Source organism: Sebastes umbrosus, chromosome 6, assembly GCF_015220745.1.
Source record: "Sebastes umbrosus isolate fSebUmb1 chromosome 6, fSebUmb1.pri, whole genome shotgun sequence".
In the NCBI taxonomy this organism is placed as follows: Eukaryota; Metazoa; Chordata; class Actinopteri; order Perciformes; family Sebastidae; genus Sebastes; species Sebastes umbrosus.
Window position 1 is genome coordinate 10,899,947 of NC_051274.1, and position 19,961 is coordinate 10,919,907.

The 19,961-nt window shown below is 38.2% G+C and overlaps 1 protein-coding gene and 1 long non-coding RNA gene across 2 annotated transcripts; one reads left to right on the top strand and one right to left on the bottom strand.

The window, feature by feature from the left end:
- Positions 1–1,406: 1,406 nt before the first annotated feature.
- On the bottom strand, positions 1,407–15,357 carry LOC119489474. Its single transcript, XR_005207183.1, has 3 exons — positions 15,108–15,357; positions 3,742–3,747; positions 1,407–1,417 (listed from the first exon to the last, which is right to left on the bottom strand). It is a non-coding gene; the product is annotated as an uncharacterized LOC119489474 (long non-coding RNA).
- Positions 7,194–12,260, top strand: cbln4 (cerebellin 4 precursor). The gene is made up of 3 exons (XM_037771945.1): positions 7,194–7,847; positions 9,161–9,277; positions 11,677–12,260. The coding sequence occupies exons 1-3, from the start codon at positions 7,578–7,580 to the stop codon at positions 11,872–11,874; spliced, it is 585 nt and encodes a 194-aa protein (XP_037627873.1). The 5' UTR covers positions 7,194–7,577; the 3' UTR covers positions 11,875–12,260.
- Positions 15,358–19,961: the final 4,604 nt, after the last annotated feature.

Consider the following 19,961-nt stretch of genomic DNA (forward strand, 5'->3'; position numbering starts at 1 on the left):
GTAGTCCGTACAGAGCAGACACCTTCACTTTCAGTTTGTAGTGTCCGTCGTCCGACTATGTATTGATAACACGGTGCTGATGCGCGAAAATGAACTAAATGTGTTTTATTTCTATTAAAAAAAAAGAAGAGAATCGACGGTGGGGGCGATGGGCAAGTGATGTAATCGGTCAATGCCTGACCACTGTGTAGCACCGACTACTGCGGCAAGCCTAACTAAAAGGAGAGTGAATATTGGACTTGCATTGATCATATCGCCAGAAACACGACTCCAAATGAATGTTAATGTTGCTACGTTGCTGGTTATTTAAATAAGCAACTGTTTGCTAACATTTCAACTTTAAGTGGTGATAAAATATCAATGTTGTGTTTACAGCTTGTGTTTATTTCTTTACACAAACTTAAAACTTAAAATAAATATAACAAGAAATGTGACAGGAGAGGTCGAGAAGCCACAGGCATATACAACGGACCTCCCCTCAACGTAAGGAGAAAAACAAAGGAAAAGAAAATGAAGCTAACATTATTGAAAAAATTAAAAAAAAAGACAACAAAACAGCTTGTTGCGCTCTACCTCCAAGAGGCTAAGAAATCAAGAGAAATATACTGCATAAACTGTTGATTCTCCGAAAATCTCTCCTCAGACAAAATGATCAAATATGACTGTGGAGGACAGCGGCTGCCTCTGCCAGTGACTGACAGCACATATCTCTGATTGCCTCTGGCTTATTGCCTATTTTATTGCTTTGAAAAGTGGCACATGTACTTCTTTGGATTGATATTTAATTAGAGTAAAAGTATATACAATGACATTTCATACAAATGGGCCTGCTCCTTTTTGAAGATAACCAAAGCAGCTCATTATGTGCAACAGGGCTGTCTGATATGGTCAGTGTGTTATATGCATAGAACATACTGCTTTTGACCACTAATTAAATTCCTTAGAGACTTGTTCTTTTTTATCTAGTCCGAGCGGTGGGTCTGAATTACTCCTCTTTTTTTATTCGTCCCTTTCAGATGATAAAATGATCCGAGTCCCCTATAGACTGCATCAGTTTAAATGGAAATAATTGCTGTAAGGAGCTGGTAAAATATTAATGTGATTTGTTCGCTATCTGATGAGCAGCTTTAGCATTTTTTAGAGACGTCGTCGCACCTGGAGTCTGGGTTTGGCAGCGCCATAGATTGCTGTACACACACACACACACACAAACTGATGAAAGGATTTTTTTCTTCAGCTGGTTTTTCTAATCATTGAACTTCAACTCAGCCTGACACTGTGACACATGAGTGCTTGAGATAATGCCGTGTGTGGTTCATGGTGAAGTAGTTTTTCAGCGCGAAGAGCCCAAAGAGCACGGCCGTCACCGCCACTGAGGACAACAAGGGCATGTCCAACGAATCTTTACAGCTGCCAGCTGCTTTTTCCAGACCAATTTTCAAACCAGAGACACCGACTAAAAGACAAAGACTGCAGCTATATTACATAAAATAAGAGCTTTTGCACATCATGTACTACCTAAATCATTCTTCAATCCAAGTAATAAGTGAATGGAAAAAAAGGCCACCACTCTGTTGACCTTGGAGGTCGTGTTTACACGGCTGCTGCCCCTGGCCCTGAAAAGGGTTTTGTAGTGTGTCTAAAGCAAAAATTAACAAACATTTATATTCTCACAAACCATTTAGGAACCAACTCCATGACAGAGTAAATGAAAGATTATGATGTAATCATGGGCTTCATTCTTGCAACCATAGTTTTGCACTGCACACAGCTGTATGATTTAAACTTGTATACAAGCATTCTGTCACACACACTGACACACACACACACAGAGGGAAAAGATGAACCGCGACAGTGCCATCTGAAAGCAGTGCACCTGTTGTAGCTGTCAGGTAGTTACAATGCCGTCCTCAAGCAGTGGTGGGAATTTGCGCTTTCTGGCAGTCACCGGCTGCCTCCGGCAAAATGTAGTTTTAAGGTTAAAAACTTCCTCACATTGAAGCAGCAGTGCCGCCTCTAGGCACACGCGCATCACCCACTGTGCGTAGGGCACCAAGTGCCGGAGGGGGCACAAACAGCCTGGCCATAACACTGCCGTTTGCCACTGAGGTGTCACGGACCTTGCGGTAAAGACAGCTCAACTTTGGAGCGATATTTAGCCCCTTTCCCAGTAACTTAGCATGACATGTTTGGTATCAACAGATTCGTCGTAAACTCAAGATTCATATGATATCACTGTCTGTCCACTATATTGAAACTGAAACCCCACAACAGCCTTCAAAAGACAGTAATGTTAATGCCTTTTATGCCACTATTTTCAGAGTGTTAAAAGTAGGCCAAGTAAATTAAGAACTGGAGAATGATTAAGATCACGGTGATCAATGAGACAGGCAGAGTCTAAATATAACCTGTGCTCCTATTTTTCACTTATAGATGATTACATTTTGTTTGAAATAGATCTACCAGTAGGCTGCAGTTTATTTTTTGGCCTATTCAAACAAGACAATTTCATTTAAAAGATAAATATCAGCTTACCTTGTTTTTTTCAATGTGTTACGGTTACTGGTGCATTCTAGTCAGATTTAATCTTTTTTGTGTTTTAATAAAAACAGACATAACTTACTTCTTTCTAGGAAACTATGTAGGACATTAACACTAGTGGTACACTGACCCGCAAAATAGAGTGTTACTCACTTAAAAAACAATGCACAACTTTTGTTTTAACTTTAGCTTTAACACCTTTTAATATCTTACAGCAGCACTAAAAATTCACTCACCAAGACATTGTAAAAAGGTCCCTGGGTCACCTCAGTCACTATTCTTGCCTGCTGTCCTCAATACTGCTTAGTTTCACAAACACATTCATCACTTTATATAGTTTTAGTTTGTCACTTGCTCCACACTCTGCCTGTCTGCTCCGGGTGTGCTCTTGTTATCTTAATTTCTCCCTCCATGATGGTCCTGTTGTGTTGAACTTACTGCCAAGATGGGGCAGGACCTAAACTGATATAAACTCAAATGGTGTCAAACTGTTTTGACACCATACATTTCCTACATATTCCTCAGAAGTTGCACCATTTGTATTTCCAGGATGATTTAAAAAAAAAAAAAAAAAAAAAATTATTCTAACAATGAAATATCCTTCAATGTCTGAAGCGTTCTCAATAAAAGGTCAGTAAACAGGCAGTCCTCTTCAAATAAAAGTTAGAGAACTTTGTTTCAATATCCAAGGAAGTGTTTCTTGGTACATTACAAGCTATCGCATCTCGGCTCTGAAAATGCTCTATTGCCATGGAAACATATTGACATGCACAACATTAGGCACTGAACCGTTTGCTGGGTGATGACACACATCTCACAAAATGGCAGCATTTCGGAGGTGGGGGGGGTGGGTATGCTCAGATTGTCATCCATTTACAGATGGATTAATGGCCAAAACAACACCGTGTTTGATGATTCATATCGGATTTGTACAGTTGTATTCAAGGATCTAGAAACATCCAATCCAAATAGCAAATATATCATTCTTTTTTTAGATTTTTAATGGATGCATTAGATATAGAGAGAGTAATCAGCTGTTTTCTTCCATTATGTTGTAACTCTGAATACATAAAAATGGCACAGATTTTTACTGAGTTTTTTCATGCAAACCACTATCTGAAATATGTCGCTGACAAACTAACCATATGCTCTGAACATGTTCTGTTTTTAAACATTTATGTGTGAAACACTTCTCACCACTGTGTACTGGCACTGGCTGTGTTTTTTTTTTTGTGTCTGGGTTCAGATCTCTTTTGGTGGTTGGCTGTTTAAAATTCAACCATTTTATCACTTTCAACAGAGTAACCTAATGATTTGTTGTTCAGCCACAAAGATCAAAAAGCCGCATTCATAAGCATGGATTTAATGAGAAAGCAAATGAATCCCAAACACCAAATGTGCTTTTCAGGATTCAGACTTAATAGCACAAAGCACACTTTATAAAGCCAATAATTACAACAAGGTTGCTGAAAAAATCTATCTATCTATTCAGCAGTGCCTTAAGAGCATGCCTCATTGCCTTTCACTACACATGATGCTGTTTATGTGATAAACAAACCTTTGGATTCTTTGAATTCTTTAATAAATAGCCTACACCACATGCAGTTGTAAGCAAATACAAGGTCATGTGGGATGCAACTAGGAAGTAGTAAGAAAAAAGTGGACCTTGAGTAAAGATTTGTATTTTATTTTTTTTGTCACACGGTCATGAATCAACCCTGAAGCTCCCCTTGCTTCGTGAATTTAGAAACCCACCTGTGAATGTTGTGTATATATTATCAGTTTAAATATGCATAACACGTATGCAATAATATATCATGATTGTGGCTATGTTATATTATGTTATCAGGCATCCATTCACTGTTTATACATCAGCTATGGATGCTTTATAGGAGGAGGTATAGTTATTGACAAATGCATTAATAAACCCATAACCCTTTATTTTATGGGTCTGATATTTCCTAATCATTTCCAGTTTTCTGGAAAGAATTTGGTGCTAATTATAAGGGGAAATAGTTACAGTTAGTTGTGTTGAGTTTAAAAACTGTCCTTAATCTCCAGAGTAATTTCCCAAAAGAACTGCTAAGCTTAAGTAAATATACCAGCGGGCAACTCCGGGGTCTGAAAAGTGAAGCAAATGCGGAAGTGGCTTACACTTGCATTTTTTTCTAATGGGCAGCAGGGGGCGACTCCTCTGGTTGCAAAAAGAAGGTTGATTGTATAGAAGTCATTGAGAAAATGAGCCTACTTCTCACTTGATTTATTACCTCAGTAAACATTGTAAACATGAGTTTATGGTCTCAATCGCTAGTTTCAACTCTTCTTTAATACAGCATGATGTTCATTTAGTAAATTATGGTCCCATTTAGAGTCAAATAGACCATAAAGCAGGGGATGCTTTAGGGCGTGACTACCTTGTGATTGACAGGTTGCTACCATGGTGTTGTCCCGTCTGGGAGTTGTCCGTGTTTTCATCTTGCAACTTTAACCCATTCACAGTGTGTTTTCAGTTCATCAAAGTTAATTATAACATTTTGGTCGCCTAAAAAAGTCGTATTCAGCATTTGGTTGCATTTAGCTCCACCCTCTCGTGTCACTTCTGGTTACAAATGACCAAGATGGCAACGGAAAAAAATCAAGATGGCGACTAACAAAATGCCGAACTCGCTTCAAAATAGCAGTCCACAAACCAATGGACATACTTGCCAAACCCTCACGGTTTTCCCGGGAGACTCCTGTTTTTCATTGCCCTCTACTGGTTTCCTCCCGGGTTTACAATTTTCCCTTATTTCTCCCGATTTATGGCAAATCTTCACACTTTTTTTTCCCCTTTTCATTATTTTAACCTGTTTCTGGCACTGTACAAGGTCCATAAGCTCTACTGTTTCTACCTGGACGACAATAGAGCTATAACAAATGACGTTCCCAGAGAGAGAGCAGTCTATGCCTGCGACACAGCGCAGTTCAAGCTCATGTTTGAGCGGCGCTCACCGCTGGGTTCAGCGCACACCACAGTGTGCAGCGCCCAAAGTAGGGCTTCGCTTCACGTAGCCAAATGCCATTGTGGCGTGACGCAAGCTATTGGAAATAATGGGTTTTAGAGCACAGTGGTGCTGCTGTCGCATTGTATCTGAAAGGACCTTCAGTGAGTGAGAGGAGAGAGAAACTGAGAGTACTATCTGAAAGATATACTCAAGCAGGAGCAGAAAATGAATAAAAACTGATGAATACTAGTTCATGCCAGAGACTCACACAAGTTCACGCCAGAGGGGCAAATTATTCAGTTTTCTTTCCTGAGAATTAAAGGTAAAATTAAAAGTTAATATAAAAATGCTGTTGCGGCGTACTTGTTATTTTCAGTCTTTTAAAGTCACCAGAATGCAGGAAACAAGGCCTCTGAAACTCCAATTTTTTCTGGGGGAGGACCACCAGACCTCCCGCTTTGGTTTAAAATCCTCCCTATTTTTACATTCTCAAGGTTGGCAAGTACACCAATGGATGACGTCACAGTGACTACGTCCACTTCTTATATCTAAGAATGCATCATTAATTTATTAGTAGAAGCTTTATTCTTCATATATGTTGAATTGTATGCTTTCATTTAAACATTTTTACATGTTTGCATGTTTAGCTGCTCTGAATAAAAATCCATAATTTAGCAATTAATTCAAATTAATTAGAAGAGTATAATTAAACACCTGTCTCTAATTTTACCTGTTTAGTCCTATATTACTGTCTGTAAACTATGTAGGGGCATTACTAAGAATTTATGGACCCATAAAATACTCACTTAAAATGACGTTATATCTCTTTACAACTACTTGATAACACTTTACTTTTTACATAAAGTTCTATCTATCTATAGTTGATTTGTTGAGCTGCAGCTCCAGCGGGTAAACTGTGGGTGCCAGATTCTGTAGCACTTTGCAAGTCAGTGGAAGGACGTTAAGATTGATCTGCTGTTTTTATGGGCAGCCTGCAGTGACACAAGGACAGAGGTGATGTTGTCACATCTCTAATCTGTTGTCAATATCCTCACAGGACACTCCAGACGACCTGTTGATTTAATGCAGCATGATGCTGAGTGATAAATGGATCACACCCAAAGATCCCTTTACCAATGATGTTAGATTTTATTTGATTCTTTTTCCAGATCATCAAGAGAATTAGAGGTGAGATTGATGAATTTGTGGTATTTTTTAACTGGGTGAGAAAATTTTTCTCATCACTGGAACACCAGCAGGATCGTGGAGCTGTAAATTCATCCTGCAAAGATGTTTCAGCCCACCTGTGCAATGAGATTATGATGAGTCACTGCATTACAGTGAAACCTACAGCCAGAGTGGACAGGGAGCTCTGCTAGAAAAGAAAAAAACTCTTGCTAGAGGGCATTTTCACTTCTATACTTCTAGATTACAGTCTGGGAAATCATGAGAAATGATATTTTATGGATTTGTTCCTGGATCCTAGAACAGTTAGTATATATCCAGTATATATCTTGTCAGAATCATTAACACAGCCAATTAATAAATATAAGTTGGAAGCTTATTTTATGGGAAATTAAAGAAATAGAAGCTTTTGGCACATTACGCAGTTAATTATAACTTCTACCACATGTGCGTGCGTAAAGTGGATGGCTTTGCGCGCACACACGCACCACTTCACTGCAGGGATCCGCTGCTACCAGACGCGTTATTGGGAGTGGGAGTAGAGGAGTGATGAGGGCTATGTCGACAGATTCACCTCATCCAAAGACATGCTCTTATACTTTTCTCTCATCTAAGAGCTTTGAATAACCCCAAAAATGAGACGCAATCGGTGATCTCTGTGAGAAAAAAAGGTTTAGACTTAATACGGATTTTTAGTTTGTTGATGTCTCACTCGGATATGGCACCTATCTGGATCCAATAAGAGATTTGTTCACAGCGTCAGACGCGTCTGCGGCGGTGGAGAGACCAGTGGAGGGACTCCTCGGGATACTTGTGCAGGTTTGCAGGAGACGGTCTCTCTTTTCGGATAGGAGCACAGAGAGAGTCATGGTGAACCCTCTCATACTGGTGGTGCTCAGCTGGACTGTGCTCTCCGAGGTGGTGAGAGCTCAGAATGACACGGAGCCAATCGTCCTGGAGGGTAAATGCCTGGTGGTGTGCGACTCGAACCCGGCCACGGACTGGAAGGCTTCGTCCTCTCCGCTCGGCATCTCGGTGCGCGCCGCCAACTCCAAGGTGGCTTTCTCTGCGGTCCGGAGCAACAACCACGAGCCGTCGGAGATGAGCAACAAAACGAGAATAATCTACTTCGACCAGGTGAAGACGCAATTTCATGAATGTCCAAAAAAAAAAAAAAAAAAAAAGTGGTTAAATGAGCTTTTTTTTTTGCAAATTCATCTTTTCCTATGATTTCTGATATCTGCCCAAAAAAAACTGGCATTTTTTTTAAATTTTGCTTTTTTTGTGGATTAACCCTTCATCCTTCTTTAGCTCAGTTTTGACTTGTGTTGCAGGACATTAAAGTGTCATTGCAGTTCAGTGTAGCTGCAGAGCCCCAGATTTTAGTTTGAGGCTAGTTGCAGTTGGCATGTGGATTCTGTACCAGTGCGCATATCACTTGCAGGCAGGTTGGAAAGTGACTGGATTATGTTTGAGAGCCGGGCATCCTGCAGAGCCTGCACGCATCCATCAGTCTGCCTCGAGCTACCCCCCCCCCCCCCCATCACCTACATACAACCCCTCCACCACTCCCCCCCCAAAAAACAACCAAACACAAACAACCAGATTAGTCATACAGTGGTGGGCAGAGAAAGGTGTTTGCAATGTGATATCACCCCTCTGATCCTCTGCCCTCTCATTTGAAATTACATAACATTATCTTTAGCTGTCAACACACTGCAAGTGATCTGATTGGTGTGGGTCATGCTCGTGCTGTTGCTATGAAAGCAACACTTGTCAAAGGTCGTGGCTGAGGCTGCAGTGGTGTCTCTATAACAGGTGGGCTCCATGTGTTTGGGACTCCACTGAGAGGAGCTCCTGCTGCCTCATCATCATCAATCATGACCCAAAGAAGAGTCCATGCTCTGTTTTACTATAAATACTGCATGTCTAATATGACTGACTAGGGTGCTTAGATGCTTAAAAACCTTTTAGTGACACTCGTGAGACAGCGTTTGACTGACATATTCAGGGTGGATCATTTATAGCAAAGCAAAAGTAAGAAAAATGTATTTATTTATTTATCAACGCTCCAATATTCATTAAGGTTATTCTGTATGTGTCACACGAAGAAAGCAGTATCGAGGAAGCTTATTAAAAAAAATCTGTCTTTGCTCTAAACTCTCAAAAAAAAATGGAATCAAGCATAATTTTGGTTTCTTGTGCAAGTAGGAAAGTTCAATGCTGGGTTTAGATCCATTGACAAGAAAGGCCTGAATTGAATGTTTTTTGAAGTGTGTCATTCATTTTGTGAGTCGGTGCAGGGCCGGCTCCTGGTCGCCACAGTGAATCCTGCGGTGCATTGACATATTTAATCCAAAGGCCCCATTGAAATGAAAGCCTTTATTGAAGTGCTGGCTATATAAATACTTTTGTCACAATGTGTGTGTTTTTTTCTTCCTCCCTCACAGGTTCTTGTGAATATAGGAAACTACTTCACGTTTGAATCAGTTTTTTTGTCCCCGAGAAAAGGAATCTACAGTTTTAACTTCCATGTCATTAAAGTGTACCAGAGCCAAACCATACAGGTATTATTTTTGTTTATTTCACAGAGCTGTGCAATTGTTTCCGTTGTTAACATGTTTAAGTACTGGAGTGGGACAAAATGTCTTCTTTAGGGGTTGTACGGAAATTATTGGTGTGGAGAGGGGCAAATGAACCGCATGTTTCAATTAGGGCTGTCAATTGATTCAAATATTAAATCACGATTAATCCCATGATTTTCCATAGTTAATCATGATTAACCTGTTCCTGTTCAAAAATGTACCTTAAAGGGAAATTTGTCAAGTATTTCACACTCTTATCAACATCGGAGTTGGCAAATATGCTTGTATTATGTAAATGTATGTATGTATTTATTATTGGAAATCATTTAACGACACAAAATAATGACATATATTGTCTAGAAACCTTCACAGGTACTGCATTTAGCATAGAAATATATGTTCAAATCACAACATGGCAAACTCAAGGCCAACAGGCAACAATAGCTGTCTATGACTATGACTACTATCATTTGTCCAAAACTGCATGTGATTATCATAAAGTGGGCATGTCTGTAAAGGGGAGACTCGTGGGTACCCATATAACCTATTTTCATTCACATATCTTGAAGTCAGAGGTCAAGGGAACCCTTTGAAAATGGCCATGCCAGTTTTTCCTTGCCTAAATTTAACACAAGTTTGCAGCGTTATTTAGCCTCCCTCACGACAAGCTTGTATGACGTGATTGGTACCAATGGATTCCTTAAGTTTTTCTAGTTTCATATGATGTCAGTATCTTCACTCTAGCTTTAAAACTGAGCACGCTACAAACAAAAAATTGCAAGTTAAAGTTAAAGAAATAAGTGGAGTTAAAACAAATTTGCGTTTACAAGTTATTATTGCGTTCATTTTGACAGCCCTAGTTTAAATTTTTTTAAAAGACACTCCACATAGTTATAACTATTTTATTTGAACCTTCCCCATAGAAAAAACTGCAAACCCTCCCCCCCAGTATCTCAAAGTAATATACCATAATTGATTTGATTCACTTTTAATAACTAAAAGAGGCAAAGCTTAAAGAATTTAAGATGGTAGACCCTTACCTCAACCTTAATATGTCAATGGAGTAATCATTTTCATTTTGTATTTGATCCTTTTATTTATAAGTAATCTGTTAGAGGAAATTGAAATAGTGACATATCTTAAGTCACTTCTCAAAAAAACGCTTTTACAAATCTTTGCCCAAGGTTTTATTTTTCCAGTTCCAATATGTTTTAGGTATTATATTTGTTTATTTTACTGTTTTTATCTTATGTTGGGTATCTTATTCTAGTTCACTCTCTGTACTTTTATTTGTTAGATTTGCATTTAATTGCTGTACTGAATTTATTTTTGCTTTAGTTTAGTTTATTATTAGTTTAATTTATTTTAGGTCTGACGATCAATTAAAAGATTTAATTGCATGATTGTCCATAGTTAATTAATTAAAAACATTTTTATCTGTTCAAAATGTACCTTAAAGGGAGATTTGTCAAGTATTTCATAATCCTATCAACATGGGAGTGGACAAATATGCTTGCTTTATGCAAATGTATTTATATATTTATTGGGGCTGTCAAAGTTAAAGCAATAATAACGCGTGAACGCAAAAATCGTTTTTAACGTCACAAATTTCTTTAACGCGACTTGCGATTTTTAGGTTGTAGCGGGCTCAGTTTTTCCATGCCAGTTTTTCTTTGCCAAAATTTTGCATAAGTTTGGAGTGTTAGTTAGCCTCCTTCACGACAAGCTAGTATGACATGGTTGGTACCAATGGATTCAACTGAGCCCACTACAACCTAAAAATCTGCATTGAAGAAATGAGCAGCGTTAAAACAAATCTGCGTTAACGAGTTATTATCGCATTAACTTTGACAGCCCTACTCTATTTATTTGCACAAGACACAAAAACCCCATAATGCAGTAGGAGCAGAAAAGAAACCTATTTATAAACCTGAAATGGCTTATAAAGACACCTCACCTAAAGAGAAAAAACAAACCCCAATAACATCTAAAAGCTTTTTGCTTCTCCTTTAGCAAAAGAAAAAAATGCAATTACCTCCCTCCCTATTAATTTACAGACAGTCCCTTAATAAGAATTTATTGGCCTATTGATGAAAACAATGGCTTTTGGATTTTCTTGACTACTTTTCTTCTGCTTGTATAAAACACACGACTGAGAATGAACGCTTCATTGTTAGATGTAAACCAGCCTGAAACCCTTTCCTTTTGTATCTGATATACAGTGAGTTCTTATTAGTAGTTGTTTGGCGAGTTTAACATGATTTTATCGGCACAAAAGGTTGAGTTAAGATGTTCCAAATAAGACGTGAACTATGCTAAAGCATATCTTCTAAACTATTCCTTTTTCTTTACTGTTGCTAACTGTTATTTCTGTTGTCCAGGTGAACTTGATGTTGAATGGGAAACCAGTCATCTCTGCCTTTGCGGGTGACAAAGATGTAACTCGTGAGGCGGCCACCAATGGAGTTCTGCTCTATCTAGAAAAAGAGGACAAAGTCTACTTAAAGCTGGAGAAGGGAAACCTAGTTGGTGGATGGCAATACTCAACATTTTCTGGCTTTCTTGTGTTCCCTCTGTAAAAAGAAAAGAAAAGAAGATTGTACGCTTACTGACTTCTTCATAATGTGTTGTCACTGTATAATCGAAACATTGTCGCTGCGTCCATTGGATCTTGCCAAATTGTCGAAAAATGATGGATGGAAATGGATCCAAACAGAGAGAGGAAATATGACTTTGGAAATGGTTCACATTCGTTGGATGTGCCGAGTCCCCGTCAAGATGAAAGAGACTTGAAATGTTCCCTATCGCTACTGTATGTTCCTGTCACTCAAGCAGCACCAGAGAGGAACACTAAAACATCCCAAAAGTACTCTTCAACTTTGACTTGTCTGAATATATTTAGCATACTGATTTTTATCATGGAAACTGTTGCATTCAAGTACATCTGCCTTTTGGGTGTAAAATGTATGCTTGTGTGACTTGTTACTTCACCAAAGTATTCACATTGTACGTGTGAGGGGGGGGGGTATCTTCTCTGGAGCTAATTGTTCAATGAGAGGGATGATGGAGGTGTCACCTTGATGGAACAAATTAATTTGAATTTGATACAAAAAAAAGAAAAAAGGAGTTTATGGCAAAGCGTGCTTAGTGAGAGGAGTGGACGGATTACTGAATAGGCCTACTAGGCACAGGGGCCCCCTGACCCAGAGCAGGCCTTGGCAAGATTTTAGCTGGTGCATCACAGCTAATTCCACCACCAATCATTGTGTTCATACAATCACACAGAAACTGCTTAGCTTTATGTCTTTGAGATTAAGCTATGCAGATCACACTTAAAAGAAAAACTGTATTTATTCCCCAAACACCTAAATGGTATTTCCAACTTTCCCTAATGAATTTAAGGTGGGAGTAACTGACGTTAATTCAAGCTATTTATTAGCTATTGAAGTGATGTGCCGGGGTGATGCTGTGGACAACCGTGTAAATAGGGCCTATTTAATACGATACACAGTTATGTTGTTGTGGCCTTTTTTTGGGGGAATATTACGAAATAACAGTATTTAAATAGTATTAGTAAAACATTTTAAAAGTTATACATTTAAAACATTTTTTTCCTTCCATCATTTAGGGCGCCCCTATCAATGGATGGTGCCCCTAGCATTCGCCTATACCGCCTATGCCTAGGGCCGGCTCTGCCCTGACCCCTTCACCTGCAGTGTCATTGAAAGACTCCAAACAACTTCAAAGCCAAATGACGGCCAAGAGATGCAAAACAACCACAAAAAGACGCAAAATGACCACAAAGACACACGAAACGACTACAAAGAGATCCATAACGGCCACAAAGAAACAAAAGTAAAGACTACAAAGAGATGAAAAACGATCTCAAAGACACACAAAATTAATACAAAGAGATGCAAAACTACCACAAAGCAACACAAAAAACTACAAAGAGATTCAAAAGAACCTCAAAGACACACACAACTACAAAGAGACGCAAGATGACCACAGAGAGACGCAAAACGACCACAAAGCGACGCAAAAAGGACTACAAAAAGATTCAAAACAACCTCAAAGACACAAAATGACTACAAACGGACGTAAAACGACGACAAACGGACGCAAAACCACCAAAAATTGATGCAAAACAACTAAAAAGAGACGCAAAACAACTACAAACAACTGATTGTTGTGGTCTGCTCTTTCAGCCTGGGGGTCTTGCTCATATGTAGGAAGGATCAGGGGTCTTTTACATGTCTGTGCCCAGGGGCCCTTTACATGTCTGTGCCCAGGGGCCCTTTACATGTCTGTGCCCAGGGGCCCTTTACATGTCTGTGCCCAGGGGCCCATTGTGTCATAATCCGCCTATGATCCGAGCACAGATTTCATCATATTTCTGATCATTTAGGCTCACTGTTGATACCAATATTTTGCTTTTGATGGATTATAGTGGTCAGTTTACTTTAACCCTGTCTACTAGAAATCACATTTATATTCCACCAGTTTGTTTTGCCAAATACATTTACAGGGAAAGGTAATTCTTGCCTGGATTATGTTCAGTGGCAATGTTTGTTTTTCAATGACTACATTTTCTTACCTGTGACTCTAGAAACCGGGGTTATCATCCTAAGTCCCATGTATGGCTAGGTTTAGGCAACAGAAGCACTTGGTTAATGCGGATGTAATGCATACTGTTGTAAACATCTTCATGCTAACAATTGATCACATGACTACTTGTATGTGAACTGTGTTGTGTGTAGTGATGAACCCGCAGAGAATTATCACCCAACTCTGCAGTTCCTTTTAGATCTATAGAGCGTTTTAGTTTTTGCAACTCATTGTTTCGGTATTACAGCCCATAACTTTCATATTTTGGTTCACTCTCATCAACTCTGTTTTCAGCAGCAGTAGGCAGCTGTTTTCAGCATAAAAGCTTACATAAACTCACTGTAGGTCTACGCTATTTTCCCAGCAACCAAACAGTAGACAGACAGAGTTGAACATAGTGCAGCATTTAGCAGCTATAGAGCCAGATATTTCCCTTAGGAGTTGGTGGAGGCCTTAACAGAGCTAAAAGGAGATTAACAGAAAACAGAATTTATGACTAACATTCATCAGGGGAACACAAACATGACTCCAAATAAATGCTAATGTTGCTTCATATCTGCTCGTTGTGTAAACTGCCAACTGCTTGCTAACAAAGTTAGCCATATAAACTTAAAAGGTGATAATATGTCAGTGTTTACAGTTTGTTTCTGCTGCCCCCAAGTGGCCAAAAAAATTCCCAAGTTATTTGAGATTAGTTGCTTTTTTCAGCATTTAACCACAATCTAGACCTTACCTGATATCAACCAAGTGCTGTGAGTGCCTAAGCATAACCATATAAAGTGTTAATGCTTGTTAATGCTTTAGTTGCTACGGTACAAGTGGAAAATGTCTGAAAAATATATAATACACGTTGCCATTGAACATTTTGTGACTTGTCAGATACATTCGTTAAAAAACCTTTTCTCTAGGACTGTCGATCGATTCGAATATTTAATCGTGATTGTCCAAAATTAATTGCCCATTTTTACCTGTTAAAAAATGTACCTTAAAGGAAGATTTGTCAAGTATTTAATACTCTTATCAACATGAGAGTGGGCAAATATGCTTGCTTTATGCAAATGTATGTATACATATATTACTGGAAATCAATTAACAACACAAAATAATGACATATATTGTCCAGAAACCCTCACAGGTACTGCATTTAGCATAAGAAATATGTTCAAATCATAACATGATAAACTCAAGCCCAACAGGCAACAACAGTGTGCTGACTTGATTATGACTTGTCCAAAACTTTATGGGATTATCTTAAAGTGGGTATGTTTGTAAAGGGGAGACTCGTGGGTACCCATAGAACCCATTTTCAGGTCAAAAGACCTCCTAGAAAATGGACATGCTAGTTTTTCCTCACCAAAGTTTAGCGTAAGTTTGGAGCATTATTTAGCCCCTTTTGCGACCAGCTAGTATGACACGGTTGGTACCAATGGATTCCTTAGGTTTTCTTGTTTCATTTGCTGTGGTATCGTCACTTTAACTTTAAAACTGAGTCCGCTACAACATAAAAAATACGTTAAAACGAATTTCTTTTTATGCGTTATTATCGTGTTAACTTTGACAGTTCTAATTTTTTAATTATGTTTATTGAAAAAAACATAATTCTGGTCGCGTTACGTTTCTCCCAAAATGTATTTGCTGTTGAAAATTAGTAGTATATAAATGTCATTGCTACCTTTGTATTTATAATAGACCTTGCACAAGTGAACTTGTGGTTTATGGACCTTAATAAAGTTTAATGGACATCCGAGAACCTTAATTAGTTAACATGCAGATCATAAACTGATTCCTGTCACTGTTGGTGAGCATAAACAGCTTCCACTGGGCAGCCTGGGATAACTGATGAATTAATAAACTCCTTAATTGTTGCTCTTGAGATCAATGTGCGCTTTCAGTATGTGATGGCTCTCCCCTTCATGTCGACAGCAGAGTTACTGTCTGCCTTACTGCAGTGTGTGCTGCTGGTGCAGTGTGCAGCTGCATTGTTAAAATCAACCTAAAAGCTTGCCGAGGCTTTTCTGGAGAGCTTATTTGAATCATTATTTCACTCTGAAACAATAATCTGCACCCTCGTCAGGTTGAACCTCTCTGAAGTGTTTTGGGCGTTAACTTTCGCTGATCAAATTTATGTTGCTACGTGTTGTTTGCTGACATATTTCTGTCAGTGACTGATGAGTTGCCCTTGGTATCATTGGAATTTTTTTTTTTGTAAGCCGGAAAACGTTTGATGGAAGTGATTTTTCAGTTGTGTGAATAAAGAGGCAAAGTTAGGAATGAAAGAAATGTGCAGCTCAAAAAAGCCCCCTGAAGATTTACAGCTACAGTTGTGTCACACTTCATACCAACAATTGCTCAAGGAAACAGGGCTGAAAATGTATTCACTGATATTAATAGTGCAAACAAATTCACTGACGAAGCTCCGAGAGTACAAGAGAGTGGCATTTATTGAATCACCCTGCTATTTTTTATGACACTGTATATTTATTTTGCTAAACAATCTATATTTTATGGGTCGACATTACTTTACGTTTGTGTCACACTGTTTGGCTGATAATGAATATGGAAGCTGGACTGTGCTACTGAAATGGATATAGTTTCAGTAGGTAATAGAGTGCTACAGGAATGAGTCCTAAAACCCGGAAGTGAGTTAGCATTTTAGCACTTCTGGTACCCTCGTCTGGAAGTCAGAATGTGTTTTTGGTTAGATGCCTGAAATAAGGTCTGTGGTTAACACAAGCTGAAGAGATTTTAAAGTTTTGTTCTACGATATAAAATACGTCAGTAAATATCCCACTTGTGAATTTTGAAACCTTTACGTGTCTTCAAAAAGGCGGTTTCTAACAAGTGGCTAAATGAGACTACTAAACGTCATCACGCCGACCTGTCCGCATTTATAGCCTCGTTGTGTACCGTGAAAACCGTGGTGTAGTTTATTTATAGCCTAACGTTAGCTTTTTAATTCTGGCGATTGCATTCACGCTTCAACAATCACAAGTGGTGTTCATTTGTTAAGGTTATGTTTTGGAACAAAACGTGTAAGTATCATAAACGTGTGTTTGCCACAGAGCTTATTTTCTACAATAATCTAAAACCCAAAGGGAAAATCCCATTGGCTTTTTGTCGGGGGAACCAGGGCGATGCTAACTTCCTGGTTGGCTTACAAAAATACGTCATCCCTGCAGCACTCTATATTATTACTTAACTTTGTATTTAAATGATCCAAATGTAAATCTATGGGTTAAAAGGTTTTAAACGTGATCATTAAATGTTCGAATTAATTAATGTATTGAAGAATTCTGGCGATAAATGATGAATAAAAATCATGATTTTGATAAAGGATTTTTCCAGAGGTTTTTTTTTTCTTTTCATTTTTCATTGGCCAGTCATTAAAAGCTTTGGCAAGTCGGCAAATCAGAGCTCCATTGCTGTTCTTTAGGGTGGACCAACATTAATTTTTAGGGTTGCACAAACGAGCCGAATTTCTTTTATCTAAAGAAAGTCTTCATCATACATTAACGGTTAATGTTATTAATGATCATTTAAAAAACCTAAAACTATTCATTTAATTGTATAATTGAAATGCATAAAAAATAAGCAATACAGCACACTCCAGCCTCCATAGTTGCCAGTATTTAATATATAAACCCCTACTTACATGAATTTTAAGGTTGCAAAAAAGTTATTCTGGGTAATTTATTTTACATCCTTAATTTATTTAGTCCTTAACAGATAAGGACTTCTGCAATTTTAATAAAAGTCTGTGATTGTAGAACTGATATTTTCCAGCAGCATCAAAGAGATGAAAAGGAGCTCTTTGTTTTATGTTCGTATAATGTTTCAGACTTGGAATAGAAAATCCATTTCATGTGCATGTTGTGGAAGGTAACAGAAACTGTGAAAACAATTTGGAATATAGTGGGTGCAACTGAATCCACATTTTAACAAACCATCTTCTTGGTACAGTTTCATTTGCGACAGGATAATTCAGAATATATCACTGTCTCGAAAGAATTTCTTTTGTATTTCGATGCACCTGTCAGTTGTTCAGATATTTTAACATTTCTTGTCTCATTATACATTGAAAAATGTGTTAAACATGTATTTTTTTTATTTTTTGCAGGTCCTACTTTTCAGCATCTGTGCAAATTTGATGTGGTACTGTCTGTTTTGTGTCTTCAGTTTGAATGTCAGCACTCTTAGCCAAGAAATCTAAATTCTTTTTTTTTTTCTGTCTCCTTTCAAATCAACCAGCAATGAGTAGAGGTGGAGCTCTGAGAAATGTCCTGCATTGAATTGAATTTACTGTGTGAATGGCAACAGAAACAGACTTATGTCCACACCACAGATATCTGATTTCATCATAGTACAAAAGGCCTTAAATATGAGCCTAAAATTGTGTATGAGTTGATTTTTCCTCGTCTTGGGAGAGAAACTTCATGTAGTATTTCAAATGCACAGAATGGTGTAAATATACAGTAAAGTGAACATTAAATGTTTACAGTTGTATGTCGTGATTCCCAAATGATGTGGACATTGACTTAAAGTACGATGATCATTTTAAATGACAGTCATCAAAAGCGTAGTTTGGGCACTGATTACACACAAAACAGCTCGAAACCATTCAACGTCAGATGGGAAGTTCAGAGCAAGCAGGTTGAACTAATAATGTATAACACAGCTGAATGCTGCTTATCCATGAAATTGCGTCACCACTATAAATGCTATGCTTTTGCTCTTTATAATTGTTCTGAAATAATAACTAAATACAATATGCATAATGTATAATTATTAGGGCTGTCAAAGTTAACGCGATAATAACATGTTAACGCAAATTCGATTTAACAACACTAATTCCTTTAACACATTAACGCAACATGCAATTTTTAGGTTGTAGCGGGCTCGGTTTTAAAGCTAGAGTGAAGATACTAGAAACTAGAAAACCTAGGTACTATGTGCCATGTCATACTAGTTTGTTGCGAAGGAGGCTAAATAACGTTCCAAACTTATGCTGAATTTTGGCAAGGAAAGACTGGCATGGCCATTTTCAAAGGGGACTCTTGACCTCTGACCTCAAGATATGTGAATGAAAATGGATTCTGTGGGTACCCACGAGTCTCCCCTTTACAGACATGCCCACTTTATGATAATCACATGCAGTTTGGGGCAAGTCATAGTCAAGTCAGCACACTGACACACTGACAGCTGTTGTTGCCTGTTGGGCTGCAGTTTGCCATGTTATGATTTGAGCATATTTCTTATGCTAAATGCAGTACCTGTGAGGGTTTCTGGACAATATTTGTCATTGTTTTGTGTTGTTAATTGATATCCAATAATTTCCATAAAACAAGCATATTTGCCCACTACCATGTTGATAATAGTGCTAAATATTTGACAAATCTCTCTTTAAGGTTAATTTTGAACAGATACAAAATGTGTAATTAACTTGTGATTAAACTCGATTAACTACGGACAATCATGCGATTAATCGTGATTAGATATTTTAATCGACTGACAGCCCAAATAATTATATCATACCATGGTTCTAACTGATTAAGCCACCAGTCATTGGTGCAAGATACAGTATACTGTGGTGCTGCACTTCCATGAATAACAAACATGTCAAACATTTTGAATGAAAAAAGACATGCAAACTGTGTCATAAGTAATTGTTACATGGTGCCATTAATGGACGAACAGAGGTTTCTAATGGCCTTTTATCTAACATGTTGTATTTCTTTGGAATTAAAGTGGCGGTAAATGTGTTGAACCATGTTCTCTGATGTTTGTGTTGTATCTTGGAAAAGCAATAATACCCTCTATTAATGAATCTGATCCTAAAATCATTTGCAGGGAGATTATCTGCCACTGCAGCTTGATCTGTTCCCGGGTGTGTTCATGCTGTCAGATTGACTGTTTACGAGATAAGAAAGATCCGGCAAGAAAGTCATTTTAAGTAAACTGCATATCTCTCGACTTTACATGAATTTCATTAGACAGCAAACAGAAGGTCATCCTGAGAACTTTACACTCTGTGGTTTTATGGTCGTGTAGCTGTGGGGGG